Source organism: Zootoca vivipara, chromosome 9 (genome assembly GCF_963506605.1).
Source record: "Zootoca vivipara chromosome 9, rZooViv1.1, whole genome shotgun sequence".
NCBI lineage: Eukaryota > Metazoa > Chordata > Lepidosauria > Squamata > Lacertidae > Zootoca > Zootoca vivipara.
This window is the reverse complement of record NC_083284.1, coordinates 45185536-45210555: the sequence shown is the minus strand read 5'-3', so window position 1 is coordinate 45210555 and position 25020 is coordinate 45185536. Positions and strand designations below refer to the sequence as shown.

The window sequence follows — 25020 nt, the reverse complement described above, 5'->3', positions numbered from 1 at the left end:
TGAGGGTGAAAGAGGAGAGCGCAAAATATGGTCTGAAGCTCAACATCAAAAAAACCAATATCATGGCCACTGGTCCCATCACCTCCTGGCAAATAGAAGGGGAAGAAATGGAGGCAGTGAGAGATTTTACTTTCTTGGGCTCCTTGATCACTGCAGATGGTGACAGCAGTCACGAAATTAAAAGACGCCTGCTTCTTGGGAGAAAAGCAATGACAAACCTAGACAGCATCTTAAAAAGCAGAGACATCACCTTGCCTACAAAGGTCCGTATAGTTAAAGCTATGGTTTTCCCAGTAGTGATGTATGGAAGTGAGAGCTGGACCATAAAGAAGGCTGATCGCCGAAGAATTGATGCTTTTGAATTATGGTGCTGGAGGAGACTCTTGAGAGTCCCATGGACTGCTAGAAGATCAGACCTATCCATTCTTAAGGAAATCAGCCCTGAGTGCTCACTGGAAGGACAGATTGTGAAGCTGAGGCTCCAATACTTTGGCCACCTCATGAGAAGAGAAGAATCCTTGGAAAAGACCTTGATGTTGGGAAAGATGGAGGGCACTAGGAGAAGGGGACGACAGAGGACGAGATGGTTGGACAGTGTTCTCGAAGCTACGAACATGAGTTTGACCAAACTGCGGGAGGCAGTGGAAGACAGGAGTGCCTGGCGTGCTATGGTCCATGGGGTCACGAAGAGTCGGACACGACTAAACGACTAAACAACAACAAAGGAAATATATGTTGCCATATTCATTACTGGAAATGCAGGTATACTTTTACTGTATGAAGTAGAGAGAATCTTTTTGCGCACATTCTCTAATTCCAAACATGAAAAGTTTTAAGCTGATTGCATCTTGCTGAGGTACTTAGAGCACTGAAACAGTTTTCCGGAGCTTAATATATTCTTTTCAAGGAAATAAACTTTGTTCTGTTTTCTTGGTTTCTTCCAGGTGAGCTCATTCTTGTGAGGATATATATGAGAAACTCGCTGCACATTTTGTTTCACATAATTCCTTAAAGCAAGCTTTTAAATAATACTTGTATAGCAGCAGCTTTTTTAAGGATAGTAGCCAAATTTATAATTTGTGAATCATGAAAAAGGATTAGTCACTTACTTGAATAAAAGAAGACTGATAATCTTGCATGAAGTTTTATTGGTAGAGTATTTTACAGAAGTGTTTTTATTTACATTTGTCTAGTCCTCTCAACTTTTCAAGCAGTTTTAGAAAAACACATTAAAGAAAAGTTGGGTAAAGAGTAGATGGTTATATTTGGAAAAGCCAGAGCATGATGGAATAAAAATTAAGTAAACTGTAAAAATGCTTGTTTTTTAATTTTTGCTCAAGAAATACTATGTTTTGCCCATTTTAATATTGTTATCCACATCAAGTATTAGATGTTACCAGTAAGGCCAGTTTTTGAATGTGCAATATTTAATTATGTTACCAACAGGAACAGATACTGCAAGTTAAGTTGAAACCAGATTTTATGATACTGTATTTTAATTAGGACACACACTGTAGCAATGCCACAATAGCATTGGCTTCTCTTTGATTCCATGTCTGAACAGTATAGATTCTATTTATTCTGTATCTGAACTTGTCATTCCAAGGAAAATGTGATTTAAAATGCATGCAAGTGATATGGTCCTGCCAAAAAGCATAGCCTGCAAAAAAACATTTAGGGAAGATAATAATACATAAGCAGCATCTTCACCTTATAAGGTCCTGTGGGCAGGGGGCAAGGCAAGTGGAGAAGCTTGCCCCACCCAATGGTTCATTCTGATCGTCTATCACCTATAGCAATGCCTGTAAGAGCATGAGCCTGCTCTAATTTCTTTATAAATTGGCAACAAATCTATTCGCTCTCCATAGAATTAGAAGGAAGAGCATGTCTAATGCATATTTAAATTTAAACAAGTAAAATAATTGAAAGTAGGTTTCTAGATTTTTTTATATATTTGTGAGAATACTGTTATTGTACAAGCACTACACAAATAATTAATATTTGCTTAAACCTTTGGAAAATAATGTAACTCCTATAGTGGGAAGTTTAGATAAATGGCTAACTTTGTCTAGCTACACAAACCTGTTCAAAGATCTAGGCTCTATTTGGTCATTCAAGTACTGGGTGTCTTCAGTATTTCTTATCTGCTATGTTTCTAAACTTCAGTCCATGGTTTTCATTACAGTTTTGTTGTGGTTGTTTTTTCTCTATTAAAAAAGGACAATCACTGTATGTTAGCTGGGTTGAGGAAAGGGGTATTATGAAGAAACTTGTTGTAGTTCAGAAAAGCAATAACCTCACTTGCTGATAATTGAATAACCCACTCCATACTCTTCAGTGCTTTTCAGCTAACTCTGGGACCTGCCTGGTCAATAATATGCTACTAAAGACTCATGGCTAGTGCATACTGAGTCTATGATTTTCTGAGATGCTACCGTGTTTCCCCTTTTTTAAGCCGTAGTCATAAAGTAAGCCATGGCAGGATTTTTGAGATTTTTAAAATATAAGACATACCCCGAAAATAAGACATGCAGCAGCGAAGGTGGGAACGGGCGTTTTCCCTCCCCGCCGACACCTTTTTCCTCTTTCTCCCCCCCCCCCCGAAGCTTCCTTGATCCGGCGGCCTGCCGGGTCGGCGCTGATCAGTGCTGCGCGGAGCACAGGATCAAGGAGCCAGTCTGCAGAGTCAGCGCCCAGCAACGCCGTGCTGGATTGAGGAGGCGATGCTCTGTGTGGCGCTGCTGGGCACTGACTCTGCAGACTGGCTCCTTGATCGGGTGCTCCGCGCAGCACTGATCAGCGCCGACCCGGCAGGCCACTTCCTTGATCCGGCGGCCTGCCGAGTCGGCGCCCAGCTGCCGATCCGAGGAAGCCCCGCTGCCGCCGCCAGTCCCCGAGCTGCGCTCCAGCTGGGGGAATGGCGGGGAAGGCAGGCAAGCGGCAAGCAGCGCCCGCTGAGCTTCGGCTCCGGGACTGTTGTTGCCTGCCTGCCTGCCTTCCCCGAGGAAGCCCCGCTGCTGCCGCCAGTCCCCCGAGCTGCGCTTCGGCTCAGGGGACTGCCACGCGCCTGACATCACCGGGGCCGGAATCCGCTCCCCGCTGCCTCTGGTTTCAGCCCCCACGCGCCTTCTCCTGGGGAGCCTCGGTGTGGCGCTTCACAGGCAGCCCCCGCGGGAAGTCTGCAGCTACGGCGGGGACCTGACCTGGCAGCAGAGGTGGCGGAGGTGGCCCTCCCGGGCCATTTGCACGCGCATTGGGAGCGCATTGATTCCTGCAGGTTGCACGCACACGCCCTGCCTGCTCTCCCTGCAGCCCAGAACTGGCGGCTGCTGCAGCGCAGAGCGCACAGCAGCACCGGGCAGAGCACCCGAGCCAGTGGCCGGGCCTCTGCCTGGCCCGGCTGAGGAGGCCTGCCACCCCGCAGCCCAGAACTGATGGCTGCTGCAACGCAGAGCGCTCGGAGAGCCCAGCAGCGCTGCGGAAGCAGAGAGCCTGTGAAGAGGGAGGAGGAGGAGGAGTAAGAGGAGGAGGAGGACTCTGTGCTGCTTGGCGGAGGCACTTTAGCAGCATGGTCATAGACACCCCGGGGTAGGGGCCCTTCCTGGCAGGGTGGCTGCGGCCACTCAGCACAAGCCGAGACCCAGCGCCGACGGGGTGCCCCCTCCTCAGCCCAGCCTGCTCCATCTGAACGCGGGGAGGGAAGGAAGGCATGGGCGTGTGTGTGTGTGTGTGTGTGTGTGTGTGCGCGCGCGCGCACGGTCTAGCCTGCTACAAGTTCTGAGGGACAGTGAACCGGCCCCCCACATTAAAGGTTTGCTGACCCCTGTCCTGGACAGTGTTGCATGCTCTCCACCTGCTCTGGTTTCCCATATATTACCAAGCTAAGTTCGAGTTCAAAGCCCGGAACAACTGTAAGGTACTGTAATAAAAACAGTAAGGATGATAAAAAAGACATCCCCTGAAAATAAGACACCGTGTGTTTTTTTGAGGAAAAAAAGTTGTAAGACGGTGTCTTAAAAAAGGGGAAACACGGTAGGATGTTCTGGGCCTACCGGGTAGTTACAATATGTCTATTGGGCCCTCTCTACCATTCATAAAAGAGGTACTTCTGCCTTGGGTGATTTGCAAATTTATATATATATATTTAGAATGTACAAAAACAGAATGTTAGGAGGTGAAGCTTTTTCCATAATTGTACTGTATTTCAATATTAGGAAATGCTCAAACTTATTTCTCCCTGTCACAGAGCTGTTAAAAGTCAAGAACCCTGATCTTTCTCCAGTCCAACCCTAAACCATTCAAAGAACTCAAGTTTCATGAGTTGTAAGCCAGTTATATTACTTTAGCTCTTTCATAAATTAATCTTAGACTGGCAATACCGTGTTTCTCATATTATAAGACACGTCTTATATTTATTTCTTCCTCAAAAAAAACACACCATGGCTTATTTTCAAGGGATGTCTTTATTTTTATTATGGTACATGGGTAGTGCAGTAGCTCCCCCCGCTATCGCGTTTTGCGTGTCCTGTTGCGAGTGTGTGTCCTCTCGCTCCCACACCGGGCAGTGAGCTGGGGAGCGGAGGTCGTTTTGCTGAGTTGATTGAGTCAGGCAGGCAGGCAAGGGAGTCACCCTGCTATTTCAGATCGCCTGAGGAAACGTTTGCTGCTCTCTCCCCCCCCCATGCCTGCGCCTCAGCCGGGCGCGCATCCTCAGCCCGCTTTGCGCGGCGGGGGCAAGATGCGCGTCAGCATGCAACCCCTCAGATTCCTTCTGCCCCTCCCTCACCGCCAACCGACCTCCACCCCATTTCCCCGCCTGAGGTAAAAAGTCCATACCATAGTTAGAGCCGGTGACTGGCTGCCCAGCTACCGTATGTGAAGGCCGAGGGAGGAGGAGGGGTGGGTGGGAAACCTCTCCTGGCCATTTGCTCACCTCCCTCGTTCGTTCGCGCGCCTGCCTGTCTGCGAGCGGGGCTTCGCGCGGCGCATGCAAAGGCTGCAGCCGGGTGCTGGGGCTTCGCGCGGCACGCGCAAAGGCTGCAACCGGGTCCTGGGGCTTCGCGCGGCGTGCACAAAGACTTCAGCTGGGTCCCGGGGCTTCACGCGGCGCGCGCAAAAGCTACAGCCGGGTCCCAGGGGTTAACGCAGCAGCAGCAGCCGGTTCCGAGCAGCCCCCTTCCTTTTCCTCTTCTTTGCCACAGACTGCGGAATGGCTTATTTTCGAGGTATGCCTTATATTTTGCCACCTCAGAAAAATCCTGCCATGCCTTATTTTGTAGGGATGTTTTATAATGTGAGAAACACGGTACTTCATTCAGTGAAAGAGGCATTTTATTTCACATTGCTTCTACAATCAACAGCCCCCTTTAAAAATGTAAAAATAAAAAATCTACCAAGGAACTGGAATGCAACTGGACTACACAGGACTACATTGTGGAGGTGATGTGACCCAACTTTCTCAAACACAATACTTCCCCACTGCAAAATGGATATACTAGTGATGGCTTTTATTTGCACTTAGATTAACAGAGCATTTTTTTTAAAAAAAACTTTTTTTACATAAAACAACCATTTTGCATGCATTCAAAGCATGTGAGACTGTGCACATGTGCATCACTGTGAACCTGTTGTTCAGCATCTGCATCCTTGTTACTTTCTTTTGACTGCATATCTTCATGCACTGATGACAGAAAATTAATAGTGAGGGCAGAGATGAGAAGGTATATTCAGGACATCATTGATTCACACAGCCAGGCAGATTGTTACAGAACATATTTTTTTTAGATACTGTAAAGATTGCTCTGTTTTAAAGATGTCTCTTTAGACATTTATAGCATTTAACTTAATAAAGTTTTTTTTAATTCCATGTAGGAAATAGCTCTATAGCAGTTCTTTAGCTATATCTGCTGTCCATTCCTTAACTTGTAACTGTCTGAAAAATGAAATCAGACTTTAGTCGGAAAAAAGCATATATAAGTTAACCATAACTTCAAGCTGCACTGACAAAGAAATCCATGGTCTGTATACCCTTTTTTGTGTGCATTATAATGTAATTCAATTATTTACCAAGCCATTTGTGTGCCAAGAAAATTGTCATTAAGAGCTAACTTAAATTCTCTTTTATTGGATATGAAAAGATTTTTTTACAGAGCCTCTTGTATTTTCTCAGAAATATTACAGTCAGGAACGAGCAGGTTCTTAAATTAAATATTCCCTTTACATGATAGTTTTAATTGTTTAATTTGGCTTATAATGAAGCCTGATAGATTTTGCTAGCAGGTGTAACAGCAACATTTGGGCTAATCAAGAAACATTTTTTACCATATTGACTATGACACATATTTTCATTACCAAATTTTGCATTCTGGCATCTCCCAAGGCAGCAGGTTTTCTCCAAAGTCTAAAACCCTAAGGGAGCTGCCTTAACCAACAGCTTTAGTTGTTATAGACTACATACAGTATGCGTTAATATTTAAAACAGCTTAATCAAAAAGCTCTGTAATGCATAATAAAACTCAATAAAGCATATAACATTTGCAAAACTATTAAAACAAGTATACAGTACATTAAAATATTTAACATTAAAACACAGATAAAATTAGTAAAACTTTTAAAGCAAGTATAGGTAACTATATTATATTATATGGATACATATTTATTAGACTGAAGGTCTTAGAATTGGGTGCTTTGTAGATTATAAAGTATGTCAGTGTTTTGCAGATAGACTAGTCCCAGTAACAAATTTACTTTCATAGATGCTAGGGCTTTTCTCTTATTCTTTCTGACCCATATGTGACCACCCAAGAAAGGAGAGCAAAGTTCATTAAATATTGGATGGCTATTGAAATTTATTTCTACTACACTAGGTTATCAGGAAGGTCAGGGCTGCTCTTCCAGGTCATATATTCTGAGCAGATGGAGATCTGAATGAACTTCCGGATACTGAGCTTCTGATAACGTTGCAACTCATAGAATCATAGAGCCTTGGTTTTTGGGTTTGTTTGGAAAAAATGTTTATATCTCATACCTTCAATATAAGTTTATGATCCTTACTTACAGACTAGTAAGGGGAAAAATACAGTGGAACAATAATTCTAAAGCATAGTATGTAAACTAATACTTCAATTTAGAACAACAAACTAAAGCAGCAACATCTTATTCATATAGATCAGTAGTGGCAAACCTCAATTTCACAGGCCTAATTAGTCTCGGCAGGGCTCCTAATTTGGCACACAAGGCCATTTTCCTCAAAACGTGCTCACCTACCCCACACTTGATGTCATATATACAGTTGCAAAGAAAGAATTGAGACTTTAACATATACCATTGGTGGTTCTTTGGCAAGCAGGGCTCGCTGACAGTACCAAGCAGTTTGTAGGTTTGGTTTTGATTCACAGTGCATCTGCAAACAGATGCAGTGGGTTTTTGTGTCAGTACTAATCAGCCTTTTGAAGATGTCACCTAGCACTGGCTGGATGCAGTTTCCACCCACGGTATATATGACAGTCATGTTAAAAGCCTACTTGGTGCCTAAATGATAATATTGAGGAATCCAGGTGGGCCTTCTCAAGGAGCATTCCAAAGACATAGAACCATCTCTTTCCAGTTACTATCCATCACACAGTGAGCCCAAGTTTTATTCAGAATTTAAAGGATTTAGATTTTTTTTTCTTTTTAGAATATGCTAAATCATATATACTACTAAAAAGCTTTATTTTTTTAATAATTTGATCTCTGAACTCATACACGAGGAGATGCCCCTCTTCAACTGTAGGTAACTGAAGGCCTTATAACTAAAATATGCCTGGTGTATTTTAAAAATATATATAAACAGTCTTTATCTCCAGGATATCAAGGTTTTGGGCTACCATATGCTTGTATTTTATTGCTGTGGTGTATTTCAAAAACATAGCCACTCAATACAGCTAGATATTTCAGTAAACATTGATGGGATATTATATGCAGTCTGCATTTCAGTGTTGTGAAGTTACATAATATTGTTTGTTATTATTGTATACTGGTCAAAGACTTATTTCTAAAGTTTTTTATTCTTTTCATGTCCATGTTGCAGAATACATGATGTGTATTTAGTACCTTGACTTTACTTATTATTTTGCATCTATTAATTGGTCAGGGGTTATGTTCTCTAGGTTTGGTTTTTCTCCCTTCCATTAGTAGACAGAAATTGTTGGATACCATTTCTTATGTGTATACAGTGGTACCTCTACTTACGAATAATTCTACTTATGAATGTTTCTACTTACGAATGGAGCTCGGACCGCCATCTTGGATGCGGTTTAGATAGGATTTTTTCTACTTACGAATTTTTAGATAGGGTTGCTTCAACTTACGATTTTTTATCCCAATGCATTCCTATGGGATTCGACTTACAATTTTTTTGACTTACGAATTAAATTCGTATATAGATATCCACTGTATAGGATATTTAAGATTCTGTACATGTGGTACCTTAAGAAACATCTGTAAGTGCTGTTTTGAAGTTTTCGCAAAGTTTTGAAGTGCTGTTTTGAAGTTTTCGCAAGTGTATTAGCAAAATACACAGAGTAGTTTTCCTAGTTGGGCAAGTCAAATACTGACTAGTTGGTATTCTTGCCCCACCTCGCAGATACTGCAGGCAGCAATGTATGAAATCTAACACTAATACCGTACATATTTGTCCTTGGTTGTCCTGCCAGAAGAAGATGAAACCTCATTTGCTTTACAGTAATACCCACATCCTGAAAAGTAGAAATATGCAGCAGGGAAAAAGAAAGCAATAATTAGTTGAATTGTGTTTCAAAAGGATGAATGGCATTCCAAAAGGAAACAAAGTAGGTGGAGGTGCAAAGGTCATTTCAACTCTGCACAGTAGCAGTTATTGACTGTAGAATAGTAAAGGCCAGTGAGAGAAAATTTGCTTGTATTTTTTTTTAAAGTACTTTCTTGTCAATTAATAAATTTCCCTTAAAAGCATAGCTGCCAAGTTATCCCTTTTTTTAAGGGATTTTCCCTTATGCTGAATAGGCTTCCTCGCGAGAAAAGGGAAAACTTGGCAGCTATGCTTAAAAGACAACAAAAACTACCCCTCACTTTTAAATTTAAAAAGGGAATGCATACAATTTCTATCTTTAAAGCCATATAATGGGTAGTTTTGATATGTAAACCAAGCTTTTATATCGTGGTCAGAAGAAGCTATAATTTGTTGCATCATATTTCATCTTATAACTAATGGCAGCTAAGTTACATTTTCCAATGCAGACTTGATTTCCCATTCATTAATCTTTCAAATGTTAATATGCAGGCAGTATGTAATATTTGTTTTCAGTACCAGAACTCAGCTGAGCTCAGAATCCTTCCACAATCTGCCCTCCCAGCTTATTATATTATAATTGAGATGTGTGCATGTCATTTTGCAAGGTTAGAAGTTCTTGCTAATCACAAATGGGAGTCAGAAATCTTTGCTGAATCTACTTAGAGAGATCTTTCAGTAGATCCTGATCTACTTCTTCTCACCTCTGATTTAAAGCTTTTTCAAAGCAGCATATCTCACTGCATACCCTGAAGAATTTAGATCAGAGCTGGAGCACACAACCTGCAGGTCACATGTGGCCCACACAACCTCTTTTTGGTAGCCCTCAGCAACATTGAAGAAAAAATCATATTAAAGCCTCAAATATTTATTCTTTGTGGCATGTGTTGTTAGTGAAATCACATACATCTGCTTGTGTATTAAATTTGTTTAAAACTTAAATCTATTAGATCTATTTATTGTGTATTTAATTATATATATTTAATTAACTATGTTGTATATATTAAATAATAAAAATATTACAAGCACTTTAATTTACAGTACATACATTTAGTAATTCATTGGGTGGCCCATGGATTCTGTGTCGAAGTATTCATACCAAGCCGCCCACTTGGTATGAAAAGTATGAAAAGTTGGACCGTCCATCTCTGCATATAGCTGTTCCTCTAGATCACTTTTGAGAATCGGAAGAGCTTTAAAAGAAGTATGTAGACTCTGATGAAGGTGACAGACGTTTTTCAGGCATGCACGAACCATTGTGTGCACCACTTTTACTGTGGCTAATCCAGGCATAGGCAAACTCGGCCCCCCAGATGTTTTGGGGCTACAACTCCCATCATCCCTAGCTAACAGGACGAGTGGTAATGGATTGTGGGAATTGTAGTCTCAAAACATCTGGAGAGCCGAGTTTGCCTATGCCTGGGCTAAGATACTTAAAGTAGCACGACTTAAAGTATTGAGAGTGTTCTCTAAGATTGAGAGAAAGGCAGTAGAATCTCCCCAAATTCAGTCTGAGCCTCAGAGATGCTCAACATAACAAGGATGAACATCAACCAACTTCGGTGAATTTTTATTTGAGTGTTGTACTGCTGCTGTTTAGTTTTTCAGGGGATTATTATTTTAATATTGCTGTAACGTTGTAACTTTTTATTGGCTGTAGGTTTTAGTGTTATAAGGTGTCTTAGTTATTTTTTAAAAGCAAAGCATGCTGAAAATATTCTTTTTCTGCCAGCAATATATATTTCTTTCCTTGAACTTTAATGTTTTCTTCCTAAAGCTATGATGAATTGACAAGTTCATATTCTGTTTGTTTCAACATCTGGATGCCACATTGTATCCATTTTTTGCCAGCAACACTCACAAACATATGGAGGAAACTAGTAACTTCACAATGGTAAAAGAGGCTAAGGAACTTCTGGCTGCCTTTTCCTTTGCATCATTTACAGTGGAAATTTAATTAGCTCTTAAAGTTTTAGATATTTTTTGTTTACATTTTGACTGAGTAACACAACTCTTGGGAATAGCAAAGTTTATGAATTAACAAAAACATCAAGGAAAATGCAAAACAAGGTTTGCTTGAATACATGCATAAAATAATTTGGTAACAAATACGTATTTTAAAAGATGCCCTATGCATATTTCTGAGTAAAGTGATACTTACTCCTGGGTAAGTGTATATAGGATTGCAGTAAAATACTTATGAAGAGAATCTGGGTTATTTTTTACTTCAAAACAAAAAAGCAAAGGTAGTTGTTTGTGCCCGTAAAAAAAACAAAAAAACCCTCCATAATCCACAGTTGGGTGATTTGCTTATTTGAATGAACCAAAGTGTTACAAAATACTGCAATCTGGAACTCTTAATCAGGCAAAATATTAAAGCAGGAGTCAATGAGATGAGGGAAAACAAGAATATTAGGTTTAATGTTGTAGCTATGATGTCATCTTGCAGCCTTTAATTGAGTTGAGAGCTTAACCATAGACAATGTTTCCCAAATCTTAAAATTCTATTCTTGGATAGTAGGAGGACTTTTATTTCCCCCCCTCATTTTCCTGCAGTTTGGAATTGTGCCACTGTTAGAAGGGCAGTCTAGTCCATGGTATTTCTTCCTGGTCCATAATACCCAACAAGACTATCATAGGATCAAAGCTTGATTAACTACATAAGAAGGGTGTAATACTTTTATTTCACTACTTTTATCCTGCTAGTAGTTTCAGACTGAAGTGAACTTGACTGTGGGATTTTAAGACTAGCTGGTCTCTAAGGTGCTAGTGGACTATTTTTTAATTTTTTACTTATTATACCAGTTAGTTCTTTTGTCCAATAACCAAACAAACTTCATTCTGAATATATAATATCCAAGAACAAAGCTGGACGCAATGTTGTATGTAGTTTACATGCTCTTAGTTCTCCTTTTGCTTTGATCTTAGAATTGTTATTCCAATAGAGGAAGTTAATTACCCATTCTTTTCATTGCTTTCATCTGTTCAGCCTTTCTCTATTGTGGTTGTGAGGGCCTTACCTTTGACCTGCACAACAAATATTTTCCTACCTAAATATGCTGCATTCCTAGTGAATTTTTAGTGGGATTATTTCATATGTATGTTCCTACAGTATATGGCTTCCAGTATCTAGGAATGTTTCCTTTCAATTTTGATACTGAATCATTGTGTTAAAAAGTAATCATGGTCAAACATGCTAATCTATGAATTCCTGGGCATCAAATGAGAGTGATTTTAAATTTTAATACAATCTTGACAAGCTATTGCTACACATGTCCCACATTGGCCTTGACACTATAAACTCTTACCTTAGCAAGTATAAAGTATGACTCCCTATTAGGCATTTTACTCTTTTATGTGGTTCCAGCAGTGCTTCAAGGTCAATTGCTGAGGTATTATTTTCATTGGCTCCTGGAGAGCAAGGGATAAAAATGTAAGTTAACATTGCTGGCTGGTATTTATAGTCCTAAACAATATAGTCTCCAGTTTAAGACCATGGAGTAAAAATGATAAAATCAAATCGAAAGAGGGCTAAGAGCTTATAAATTGCAGCTTTGTATTCAGGATGAAGTCTCTTTTGGCTACTCAATAAATTGGGGTCTTGTACATCTTGCCCTGCTCTTCAGTGGAGTGTGGGGATGAGGTACCATATCTTGTTTATTTTTTTTTAAAAAAAAATATTAAAGATTTTCAGGGTTCACAAAAAATGTGCATTGTCTTTTTTCATGTCGTATAGTCCTTTTTTACATTTGATGTGAAACATTATACAGAATAAGGTGGGGGAGGAAGAAGAGTGGGAGAGAGAAGGGGGAGAGGGGATTGGGGTGGTAATATTTAGTGTTTGTGAGGAGTTATGCCAGTGTCACTTGAGTGGGTTCCCATTCATTTAAATGTATATGTATATATATACACACATACATATATGTATGTATGCATGCATACATACGTATACACATACACATAAATTTTAGTGAGAGGTTGGGGGGCCCAGGGTGTGGTTGGTTATCTTGTTGGTTGCAGTGAGGTTTGTTCGGGGGGGGGGGTTGTTGGGTCAGGTCAGCCATATTGATTCAAATGCTGTTGGTAGGTTCTTGTTGTCTTGTTGGGCTGTGATGTGATAAAGGGGAGCCATACTTGAGTGAAGGTGTCGTCTTCTATTTGTCCCTGTGTCAGTTTCAGTCTATTGGTTAATTTTTTGTAATAAGACTGTTTCCCATATAGTTTGATACCATTGGGCCGTGTTTGCTCCTGACAGGTCTCTCCAGTGTCTGTCTATGATGTTTCTGGCTGCTGAGAGTAGGTGGGTTTTGAGCTCTTTATAGTGTGTGGGCATTATTATCTTGGAAGATGTTTAGTAGGGCCATTGGATTTATTCTGCTACCATATTTACTCAAATCTAATGTGCCATCAAATTGAATGCACACCTCAATATTTATTACGATGGATGATTTTTCAAAACTTAGAAACAAAAAAAAGTATCTAATGCGCCATCAAATCTAATGTACACCCTAATTTTCATGACATAATTTGGCCAAAAAATGTGCATATTACATTCGAGTAAATACGATAGGTGGATACAATCCAGAGACATTGTTCGCTTTTAAAATATAAAAGATTCTAGGTTTCAGCAGATGAGCATTGTGTACTTTTTGTTGTTGGTTTTAAACCAGATATTTCCATCTGTTCTTTTTAGCAGGACACACTAAGGATGCTTTGTAAGTTTTTGCTGATAAAAACTGTAAAAGTTGGGCCAGCAGATATAGTATGAAACATAACATTTGTGTTAAAAGAAAGCACAAGGGATAAATTTTACCATTTTTCTTATATATTTATTTATTACTATTTATTACATTTTTATTAGAGATGGGTGCAACCCTCTGCTTCCATATAAAAAAAATGGTTTGAAGGATTAGGAATTCCCATGCTGGTCTCCAAACATTTTGAATCTATGTTTTGGATGTCTTCAACTCTGCTAGATAGAGAACTTACCATGCATTTACCACAGTGTTCCATTATGAGTTGGCTGTGGTGGACATAAGCCAAAACTCCTTGTGCCAGCATGACATGATAACACGTTGGCATAACAGATTTGTGTGTTTACCGTTGCATTGGTTAGCCACAGTTGTTAAAATATATTGTGTGTGATAGTTTTACATTTTGGTAAATCTACTCATAATGAAAACACCTCTAACCTATGCTCTGCATAAGGCACATGCATGCATTATTGCCATTTTCTGCCGTGATTATTCATCCTTTTGTGCTCTATTTAATAATAGACTAGTTAGTTTAAAATAGTTGCTTTAAGAGGCCAACCAGGTGTTTTCAAGAATAATTTCATAACCAAGCTTTAAAGAGAGCTTTATTTCGGGGACTGTGTTCCATGCAGCATGGAAATTCAAATAAAAGCAAATAATGAATGCAGCTTTCCAGCTGCAGTATGCATGTGGATTATTACATGTGCATATAAGGAAGGGGTAGTTCAAATTAGCACATTTTTTGGTTCTGTAAAAGTACAATAAAATGAAAGGACATTGTAATTGTATTTTATTGACTGTACAGTATTGGTGAAAACTAACTGGTAGCTGTTTTTCCTACACCTAATCCTACTGACCTTTTAAATATTTTTGAAGATCAGAGCTATAGGCCATAATCCTTAGCATGCATCAGAAGTAAGCCACATAGGTTGGGAAATGGAACTTTATTTTGGCCAAAAGAAAGTGGAGTGGGTGGGGTGTTCTGTCTATTGAGTCATATTTTGGAGAGTTATGGCTGAGGGATATGCCATGTTGGGTTTTGGGCTCATCCTGCATTTCTGTGGCCTTGTGCAAGTCTTCACCTAATATAGTCTAGTGTGAGGGCAACAGAGCCAGATTGTTTGCTACCAAGGAGTGTGTCTCCTTCTTTGGAGGTCTTTAAGCAGAGGCTTGACAGGCATATGTCAAGAATGCTTTGATGGTGTTTCCTGCTTGGCAGGGGGTTGGACTGGATGGCCCTTGTGGTCTCTTCCAATTCTATGATTCTATGATTTCAGCATCTGATATTCAGAAGTATACAGTCTCTGTCCATTTGGATCCTGGCTCATATGGAGGGGCTTGGTTAAGTGGAGCAGTTAGGGGGAGCTTTGCATGGGTGAAATTGAATAAATTTGTTATGAGAGGGGAGGACTTGCAGTACCCACACTTTGAAAGTACCAGCCCCCATTAAGTACCAGCACATGTCAAATAACTGAATTTCTAAATAATTTAAAATGCATTATAGATTGCACATCAAATATATAAGGCTGCCTTTATACTGGCTCAGACCATTGGTCCAAACACAATAAACAGGGGCATTTTAATGAGCTCTCTACTTTACCATGCAAAGAGAGGAGCCAAGATCTAAAAAGTGAAGAGAAAAGCATAGAAAAGGAGCATAAAAGATGTAGGGTGGGAAATTTACTAGAGTTTTGAGATGCTGACAAGCTGTAGAGTAATCACATTCTTACATATAATACATAAACAGAAATACTATCTGCAATTGCTTCTCCTTGAAGCAATAAAATGAGATATGGAATAACAACAGATAATTTCACTGAAAACCTGAAGTGTGGTGTTATGCACACATGGTACAGATATTAAAATTATTAGAGGCACTTTTGGTAGCAAGGGTGATGTGCACAGTAAGAGTTTAAAGAACATCAAAGGAAAGTGGAGAACATGCTGCTGCTATAAACACTGAAGTACTTGTTTCCTTTTCCCCCACCCCAGACCTCTTGGTCTTGGTGGAACTCTTAAGTGGTAGACTGATCTGGGGATAAATTGTTGGTGATAGTTTGTGGCTTTTTCAGCAAAAGAGCTGCATTGGAATTTACTTCAAAAATAAAACTCAGTCAAAGCAGTCCTGTTTACATAGATGTGTACGTATAGTTTGGATAATATCACGTATTAAATTGCTTTTCCTTAGAAAAAACTCATGGGGTAAAACTATAGCTACATATTGGTGCATCCCTCTCACTGCTCTACAATACCTTTAGCCATCCTTTCATGGCTAGTCAAATGAAACAGAGACAGAATGAAATGTAAACACTAACTCAGCAAATATTCAAGGACCTGTAAAGTAACTAAAAGCTGCTGAGTAATATGTGTGTGTGTGTGTGTGTGTGTGTGTGTGTGTGTGTGTGTCAAGGATTTACGAAGCTGGTTCAAAAGGCCAAAGATCCCCAGCTGTGATCTTGCTTTCACACAGAGAATCTGAGAACCATGTGAAGACAGTGTCCTGGTGGCCTCTGAATATATTGCACCCAAAAGAATAATCCAAACCAATTGCTCTGGTTTTAGCTTACATGTACTAGAATGAAGAAGTATTTCCTTTATTTCACTTCTGTATAATTTAGCCTTTTCTTCTTGTTATTTGTGGCTGGGGTGAAGCTTAGTTCTACTGAAAATTACACTGTAGAATCAATTGTATTTAATGTGTGTCACTTTTAAAGATTACTGCATTCATATTAGCTATACTTTAACTGGAAATGTAAAGGGGGGAAATACAGTAACCATCTGTTCAAATGTTTGATTATAATTGCTTTGTGTGATTGATTTGTTCTAATACTATTACCAGTCAGTCATTAATAAGGTAAATCAGTGTAGTGCAGTCACTGAAACAGGATTTCAGCACTATCAGAACTGTAATCAAATTTGTATTTATGTTCTCATATTAAACATGATTTGTGAGACTTGTAACTTACTAAGAGATTTTTCATCATTGACAGACAGGGTGTGTATGGAGCAAGGACTCTTCCTGCAGATATTTTGTCACTAAAGGGTTGAGATCAGTGTCAGAAGTGGGCCTCGAGACCTGGCATGAGCCTTGGTGCAATTGTTCCAATTGTACCTTTATCATCCAGACCTATAACAATGGGTGTTTTCATTTTCATTTTACCACCTGCAGTTGATGGAATTGCATTCTTCCATACAAAAACAGCCCTGCACAAGCAATGACTACCAGCCGTGATGGCTACTTTCTACCTCCACTATTGGAAGATGTATGCTTCTGCATGCTAGTTGCTGGGAATTGCAGGTGGGGAGGGTGCTGTTCAGCTCAGGTCCTGTTTTCTGACTTCCATTGGCATCTGGTTGGCCATTGTGAGAACAGGATGTTGCACTGCATGGGCCAGTGGCCTGATCCAGCATTTAAACATGCAATATGAAGTGATGCAGTTTGTATGAAAGTACTGCTTCAGTGAGAACTACCGTAGGCAGGAGTTATCACAGGAAGAGCTGGAAGAATGGGATGAAATATCAAAGTGTGAGTGAGTGAGTGAGTGAGTGGAGACTATATAATAGGTAATAATTCACAAAGTCCTTTCAGTCTTTTATTGCTGTTTTATCTCAACAAAACACTGGAATGTAGTACTGAAGAACAGTTTGCAAGTAATTTTTTTGGAGATGTATATTTGGAGAGAGAACCTAATTTTTTCCAGTCACAGAGCACAAAACAAGTCTGCAGTCCTCTTATTTTTCTAGAAAGAACTCTTTTATTGTAGACAAATTGTGGTTTGCAGAAAGCCATATGAATGAGAGATGGATAAAAGTCATGTCTGCAGAGAATGCAAAAAGAGTATTCCTAGAAATTTGAGATAGTGTTTAAATTTTGATTAGAGTAGTGTGATACAGGGGAAATTGTGGTTTGCAGAAAATTATCCCTATCTCCCAGTTCCCACATAACAAGTGCTCAGTTTCCCAGACTTTCTGTAGAAGGGGAATCTAATCATTGTGAAGAGACAGGAATCATACAAGGGCATAGAGGGAATTTTACTGGCAAATTAAAAAATGGCTTCATCCTTATTTGTATTATACTGACATGAATTTCACAGGACATCATGAATTCTAGATACCATTTTCAAAGTTCCTTGTAAAATGCATATATTTTTAATCAGCAAAAAGTAGGAATGTTCCATGGCTATGATCCTGAGTTTGTTCTCAATGGCAGGAGTGCCCACTGAACAGAAGTCTACTCTTGTGACACACTGCAGTGAAAAGGGGCTGGGAAAGGCAACTGTGGGTGATTTTCCATCGCAGCCACTTATGATGTCAAAAATACTGTTTAAAGGGCTAGGGGACTCTATGAAGCAGCATGAAAGGTGGCTCAAGAGGAAGGAAGAATTGACAAAACACAGACTTGCCACTTTTTCTGTGATCGTTGTCTGGATCATGGTCTCATTTATGAATGGCGGCAAGTCTTCTTTTTAAAGAAGGTAGTTAGCATCCCTGGCAATTTCATATATTATCCTTCCTTATGGTTAATACTATCATTTTTCAATATCATTTTTAAATTTCTAGTTCAACAACACATACACAGCCTTAGTTTAAAACTTGAAAACTTTTCAGATATCTGATATGCGAATGAAAGTCATATGAAAAGTCAGTGACAGTTTGGTTGGATGGCTTATTTTCTAATGCAATGGATTGTTTTGTGTTTACTCTTCTTTTACATTCTGTGACTATAAAATGTGTTCCCCCCCCCCTTCTGTAGGGTGTACCTCAGTTACCTTGTGCCAAAGCATTATATAACTATGAGGGGAAAGAGCCTGGAGATCTTAAATTCAGCAAAGGAGACATTATCATATTACGTCGGCAAGTTGATGAAAATTGGTATCATGGAGAAGTTAATGGTGTCCATGGATTTTTCCCGACCAATTTTGTCCAGATTATTAAACCTTTACCTCAACCTCCACCTCAGTGCAAAGCACTTTATGACTTTGAAGTTAAAGACAAGGAAGCAGACAAGGATTGTTTACCCTTCTCAAAGGTAAAACACAATTATTATATTACTGAGTGTTGTAAGAACATCGAAACATATACATGTAGAAAGTTAGGTGGAATCTACACACATTAAAAAACGCTGTGAAAATGCTTTTTAAAAAATGTTTTGAAAAATACATTGAATTTTGCATAGCTCACTGTCGCCATCTAGTGTCACATTTGTATATTGCACTTTACAACACATTTAAAACGTTTTATTTGCAGCTGTGTAACTGAGTCCTTAGTGACAGAGTTTGTACTTACTATTTTTCTAATTCTTTCCTTTCCTACCTACAGATATTTACTTGTTCCCTTATTATTGGAAGCTTTTTTTGGTTTGGGTTTTTAAATTTTGAGAATTAATACCTTAATTTCCTCTAAGGACAATGTTTTAACTTTTATTTTAACTATACTGTACAGTAATTCATAATGGAATGTAGTTAGATTTCCCCTGCCACTAGCTCTTTCTCTCAAAGAATTCAGGGTTGTATATATGGTTTCACTCCCTCCCTGCCACCATTTTTCTCTCAAAACAGCACTGTGAGGTAGCCTGCTAAGAGATAGTGATGAGCTCAATGTCACCTAGTAAGCCCCACGGTATACTAATGATTTGAACTTATCTACCCTGTTCAAATCTTAACACATTGTATGTAATACTAAATTGGCTCTCTTTAAGACTGTTTAGAACTGGATGAAGTTAATTTCAGTCTTTCTTTCCTCAGTCTGATCCCACCCCCCTCCAAGCTAAGTATATCAAATTATTAAATGCATTTTAATTTATATATAAATTGAAGAGCTTGGCTTTAACTTTTATAGAACTCCAATGGGTTGCCCTGGGAAGGAGCCATGAGAATAATGGTGTTGTTGGTTGCTTCTATTTTAATTAATTCTCAAAACTTGGGTCCCCAGCTGTAGCTGGACTACAACTCCCATCCTCCCTTGCTGGTAGGACCAGTGGTCACGGATGATGATGGTTGTATTCCAACAACAGCTGGGGACCCAAGTTTGAGAAACAGTACTATTCTTGATTAGGAAATGCATGTGTTCTTAAAAGAAATTAGTTGCTTAATTGCGTATTTCTTTTTAATGTAGGATGACATTCTGACTGTGATTCGCCGAGTAGATGAAAACTGGGCTGAAGGAATGTTAGCTGACAAAATAGGAATATTTCCTATTTCATATGTTGAGGTGAGAGAACCATAAAAATATTTTAATATACAATATAATAATGGTAGAAAATGTAATACATACTTGGAAAAAACTTGTGACTTCCTAGATAATCTTGGTGGCCAGCCTCACTATTTTCTGTGCTTTGAAATGTAGGGAGAAACTAGAGTTCTGATAAATTCAGCTATGTAACAGATACACCCTTTTATTGTGAGCTGAACTTGTCACAGAATCCATGGGTGCAATTGCAGGGCAAACAAATTTCGTTTTACGAACAATTCGTCTAGCGAATCGCGGTTTTCCATAGGAATGCATTGAAATTCAATTAATGTGTTCCTATGGGAACTTGTTTTTGAAATGACAGCCAAATGTATATTTTTTCTTCATCTCTGCCCCCCTTTCATATTGTCAGTTGCTGAGGTGCCCCAACAAACAGCTTTGTGTTTTTCCTTTCTTGAAAAAAATGTCTTTACAAAAGCCATTTTCCATTTGAAACATCAGCTTTCTTCATGTGCAAGCACAACTGATTATTCATTTTTAAATTCAGTGTGTCATTGTTTTGCAGTTTAACACAACAGCAAAGCAACTGATAGAACTGGACAAGCCCTCGGGTTCAGCAGGAGACTCTGGGGAAGGCACATCTGGTGCATCCCACAGCAATTCAGTTCAAAAGCACCCGGATACCAAGAAGAACACCAAAAAACGCCACTCCTTTACCTCTCTTACCATGTCCAACAAGGCTTCGCAGGCTTCTCAGAATCGTCATTCAATGGAAATCAGTCCTCCTGTCCTCATCAGCTCTAGCAACCCTACTGCTGCAGCCCGCATCAGTGAACTTACAGGCCTTTCCTGCAGTGCACCTTCTCAGGTAATTTTCTGGCAGCAGAATACAAAGCATATCATAGCTTTTTTAGATGAACAATTTAAAAGGTTGTCAAAATAAGTGGAAGATAATTGTGACTGACTTTTTGAGTCATTAATTATACATAAAGGGACAATTTTCATGCACTCTCAAAATATTATAAGCTGAAGAGAACTGTTATTGCTCTTTAAGTAACTGAAAGGTTTATTTCAATATGAATAGCTTTTTGTTTAAAAACATGCATGGAACAAATTATTTTTTAAATACTTTGCATGAACTACTAAAGTACAGTGGTACCTCAGGTTACAGATGCTTCAGGTTACAGACTCCGCTAACCCAGAAATAGTACCTCGGGTTAAGAACTTTGCTTCAGGATGAGAACAGAAATCGCACGGCAGCGGCACAGTGGCAGCGGGAGGCCCCATTAGCTAAAGTGGTACCTCAGGTTAAGAACAGTTTCAGGTTCAGAATGGACCTCCAGAACGAATTAAGTTCTTAACCCGAGGTACCACTGTATATGACATTTTGATTTCTTGAACAAAATGGAGTGTAAAAATATCTGTTACTAGGCTGGCTGAAGATGGTCATGTATTTTGGGATGGATATATATGAACTTATGGGAGGGTGTGGTTTTACCTTGACTGGAGAGGGGTTGTGGGGGAGTGGTGTCATTATCATGGGACATTCTGAATTACAGAGGGAATGTTGCTGGACTGCTGAAGGTAGCCATCATTTGAAGTGGGAAAAGTCCCATTCCAAATATTAATCCGGTCTTCGGGGGGGGGGGTTCACCTCACACCCTGAAAGTAATGAAAATTCTTGGGCTGAATACACTGGCCCACCACCTACACTATCACTATTACAAATACTTGTACAGTGGAACCTCGGTTTATGAACACCTCAGTTTATGAATTTTCGGTTTATGAACGCCGCGGACCCATCTGGAACGGATTAATTCACTTTCCATTACTTTTAATGGGAAAGTTCGCTTCAGTTTATGAACGCTTCAGTTTATGAACAGACTTCCGGAACAAATTACACCCATGTTTCAGTTTATGAACGCTTCAGTTTAAGTACTCCACGGACCCGTCTGGAACGGATTAATCCACTTTCCATTACTTTCAATGGGAAAGTTTGCTTCAGTTTATGAACGGTTACTCCGCGGACCGTCTGGAACGGATTAATCCACTTTCCATTACTTTCAATGGGAAAGTTCGCTTCAGTTTATGAACGCTTCAGTTTATGAACAGACTTCCGGAACCAATTGTGTTCATAAACCGAGGTACCACTGTAGTTCATTTTACAGTGGCACCTCTAATTACGAATTTAATGCGTTCTGAACGCACATTCGTAAGTCGAAAAAAATTGTAAGTCGAATCCCATAGGAATGCATTGGGAGAAAAAATTCGTAAGTTGAAGCAACCCTATCTAAAAATTTGTAAGTAGAAAAAATCCTATCTAAACCGCATCCAAGATGGCGGACGGAGCTCCGTTCGTAAGTAGAAACATTCGTAAGTAGAGTTATTCGTAAGTAGAGGTACCACTGTATTTTATTTTGTTTGAAGGTTTGTGGTCCAAAACCAGACTTAAACTGTTTAGGAAAACCTCACTGGTTCATATGCTCCATTCATAACAATAGTTATTTTATCTGCTGATAGGCCCATCATGAGTTTAACTTTTTAAAATGTTTTATAGGTTCATATTAGTACTACGGGGCTAATTGTGACCCCACCACCCAGTAGCCCAGTGACAACAGGGCCTTCATTTACCTTTCCACCTGAAGCAACCTACCAAGCTGCTCTTGGTGTAAGTATTGTTTGACATTATGTTGTAATTTTATCTGAATTGCCCTTTGTTTTTACTAGAAGCTACAGTTTTTGCAAGCTGCTTTGAGGTGTATTGTGGGGAAACATTTGATTCCTATATAATGAATTTTGCCCCTTTGGAAAATAATACATACTCAGATGGAAAGACTCCTGTGGCTTCCAAAATATTTCAAACCCAGAATCTACTAGGAAGTGCTATGTTGAATTATTCCCTTTAATTGCGAAGCGCAGTAACCAAGAAGCGCAATGAGGCCATCCAAAAATCAGATCATGGCTTCTGCATGCTTGAGAGGCACCCTAGGTATGTAGAAATATGCAAGTTCATGAATTAAAACAAAACTGCCTGGTAGGAACCTTTGACCGTACAGAATATTGAGGACAGTTGACTATATAGATACTGTACTATAGAGACAGGATGTGGTCTAAAGCAATGATTCTGAACCAGTGGGCCATGGATCCCTTAAAGGCTGTGGAGTAACCTCAAGGGGTCTTTGAAGCTATTGTCAGCAGCAGTGGCACAGTACAGCAAATCCCTTAGGTGGTGGGCTGGAGTTGGAGCTGGGACAGAAGGGCTGGGATGCCAATAAGGCAGAGCACTCAGATAACTAGTTGTTGTCCTTCATCTGATGTGCTCCGAGTGCTGCCACCCATCGGCACCTCCTTGTTCACTCTTTCTTCATTCAGGGAATGTATCTTCATTCAGGGAATGTATCTGAAGAAGTATGCATGCGCACGAAAGCTCATACCTATGACAAACTTAGTTGGTCTCTAAGGTGCTACTGGAAGGATTTTTTATTTTTATTTTGACTGCATCAGACCAACACGGCTACCTACCTGTAACTTCATTCAGGGAGCCCAACCATCCTTGCACAGGGTGCAGCCCACCTTCAGAGAGACTACCCATCCAGGACAAGAGGAACTTTATTCTTCCTTCCTGTTGGATTTTCCCAACTGCTTTCATGCCTCTTCTCTTTAGCACTGATACCTTGGACAAGTCAATGCATAGCATAGGTGGCTGGCAGAGAAAGAAAGAAAAAACCAGCTGTGTGCTGCTTGCTGCGGTGTGTCAGGAGAAGAGGCAGAAAAAGGAGCTGCTGTTGCTGCTTGCAGTCATTCGGAGGAGTCCTTTATCCCCCCCCCCCCGCCCCAGTGCTACATCCCATTTTATTTCTGCAGAGCACCTGGCCTTCCTTGCGTGGGCCCATTTTAATTTGACAGCCTGAAAAGGAAAGAGGGGGCACAATTTGCCTGTGAAAGAGTGCTTTTGAATGGATGGAATATTGGCTTCATCCCAATTTTTTCATTCATTCAAGAAGGAAAAAAGAAGGGGGCAGTGAGCCTGCTCATTATCTCCTTCTTAATTTCCCACCATCATTTCTACTTAGAAATGAGAAGACATGGAGAAACTGTATGGAGTCTTTTCCCATTCATAGATCTATATTGTGACTGGAATCCAGCCAGTAATTTCTTACAGTTGTGAGAAGTACATTCTTCCTCTGTCCGCCTGTCTCTTCCTCTTCGCCTCCTACCCTTTCTCTAGGAAGAGTTATTTGTTAAACAATACAAAATCAGGTAGAGTTGAATGGAGGTTGGTCAGCATTTTGGTGCATTGCCTGTAAGGTTTATGTTGTAAAATAATGAAAGTTCATTGATATACCATAATAGATTAACTCTGTTGTTATTATTGGCACTGTAATTAAATCCAGACAATATGAATGTTCAGTTCTCTGTGATAGCAGGGAATCTGCACATGGTAGGGATGAGTGCATAAGTGAAACTGGTATTTTTAATTTTTTTTAGAGACAATTTTATACAAACGGTTGGATATATAGTTGATCATAGAATTGTTAGGAGGTGGCTTGGGTTTTTGAAACATAGTTTGCCACACAGCTTTAGTTGCTGCTACTCAAAGTAGCATGTTTCCAAGAATGTGTTGCAATGCGTATTTTCTTAAATGTTAGGTTGCTTCTTGTAGGATGGATATTAGTCACATTTTGTATTCACTTTTTGAAAATGACTTGAATTGTCTTATGAAGAAAATCATTCTTGTGAAGAACATGTAGGAAAGTCGCGCAGAAAGTCCTTGGGCTGTTAAGTGGAGTAGAAACTGTAAGAAGTAATAAAACCTTTTATTATATATACTGTACACTGCCATGTATTTGCTGCTGAGTGATGTATGTGAGCTTCTATCTTCTGACACTTTCCAATAGGTAATATGCAAAATGTATGTTTGGCTGTAGTGAGTGGTTAATTGTTTCTGAGCTGTTTCAATTTGCATTGACAGAATAAATAATCCCGTTTAGTCAAGTTATTGAACTTTGTTAGCTTGATTTAATGCTTGCTAATCTGATAAGAGCTAGAAAGTGTTTACAGCTCTTAATCAAGGGCAAAGTACTTTCCTGGATATTTATATGCATGAACAAACCAGTCATGGCACCTGATTAGAAATACGTTACAGGGATCCAGGTGCCAGGGAGCTATATAATGGTTATTTTATATATTGAGTAGTATAGCTTTCAACTCTATAAATAAATAAGACTATTGATCCCAGTCCTCTATTTCTTACTTCCTGATTCTTAA

The 25020-nt window shown here is 39.6% G+C and overlaps 1 protein-coding gene across 2 annotated transcripts in view; it reads left to right on the top strand.

Moving 5' to 3' along the window:
- Positions 1-25020, top strand: part of SH3RF1 (SH3 domain containing ring finger 1) — a 56861-nt gene that overhangs the window by 10475 nt on the left and 21366 nt on the right. For both annotated transcript variants that reach the window (XM_035112205.2, XM_035112204.2), the window contains exons 3-6: positions 18317-18592; positions 19678-19773; positions 20318-20620; positions 22310-22420. In XM_035112205.2, coding sequence (XP_034968096.2) covers positions 18317-18592; positions 19678-19773; positions 20318-20620; positions 22310-22420 — 786 coding nt within the window. The remainder of the gene's footprint in view (positions 1-18316; positions 18593-19677; positions 19774-20317; positions 20621-22309; positions 22421-25020) is intronic.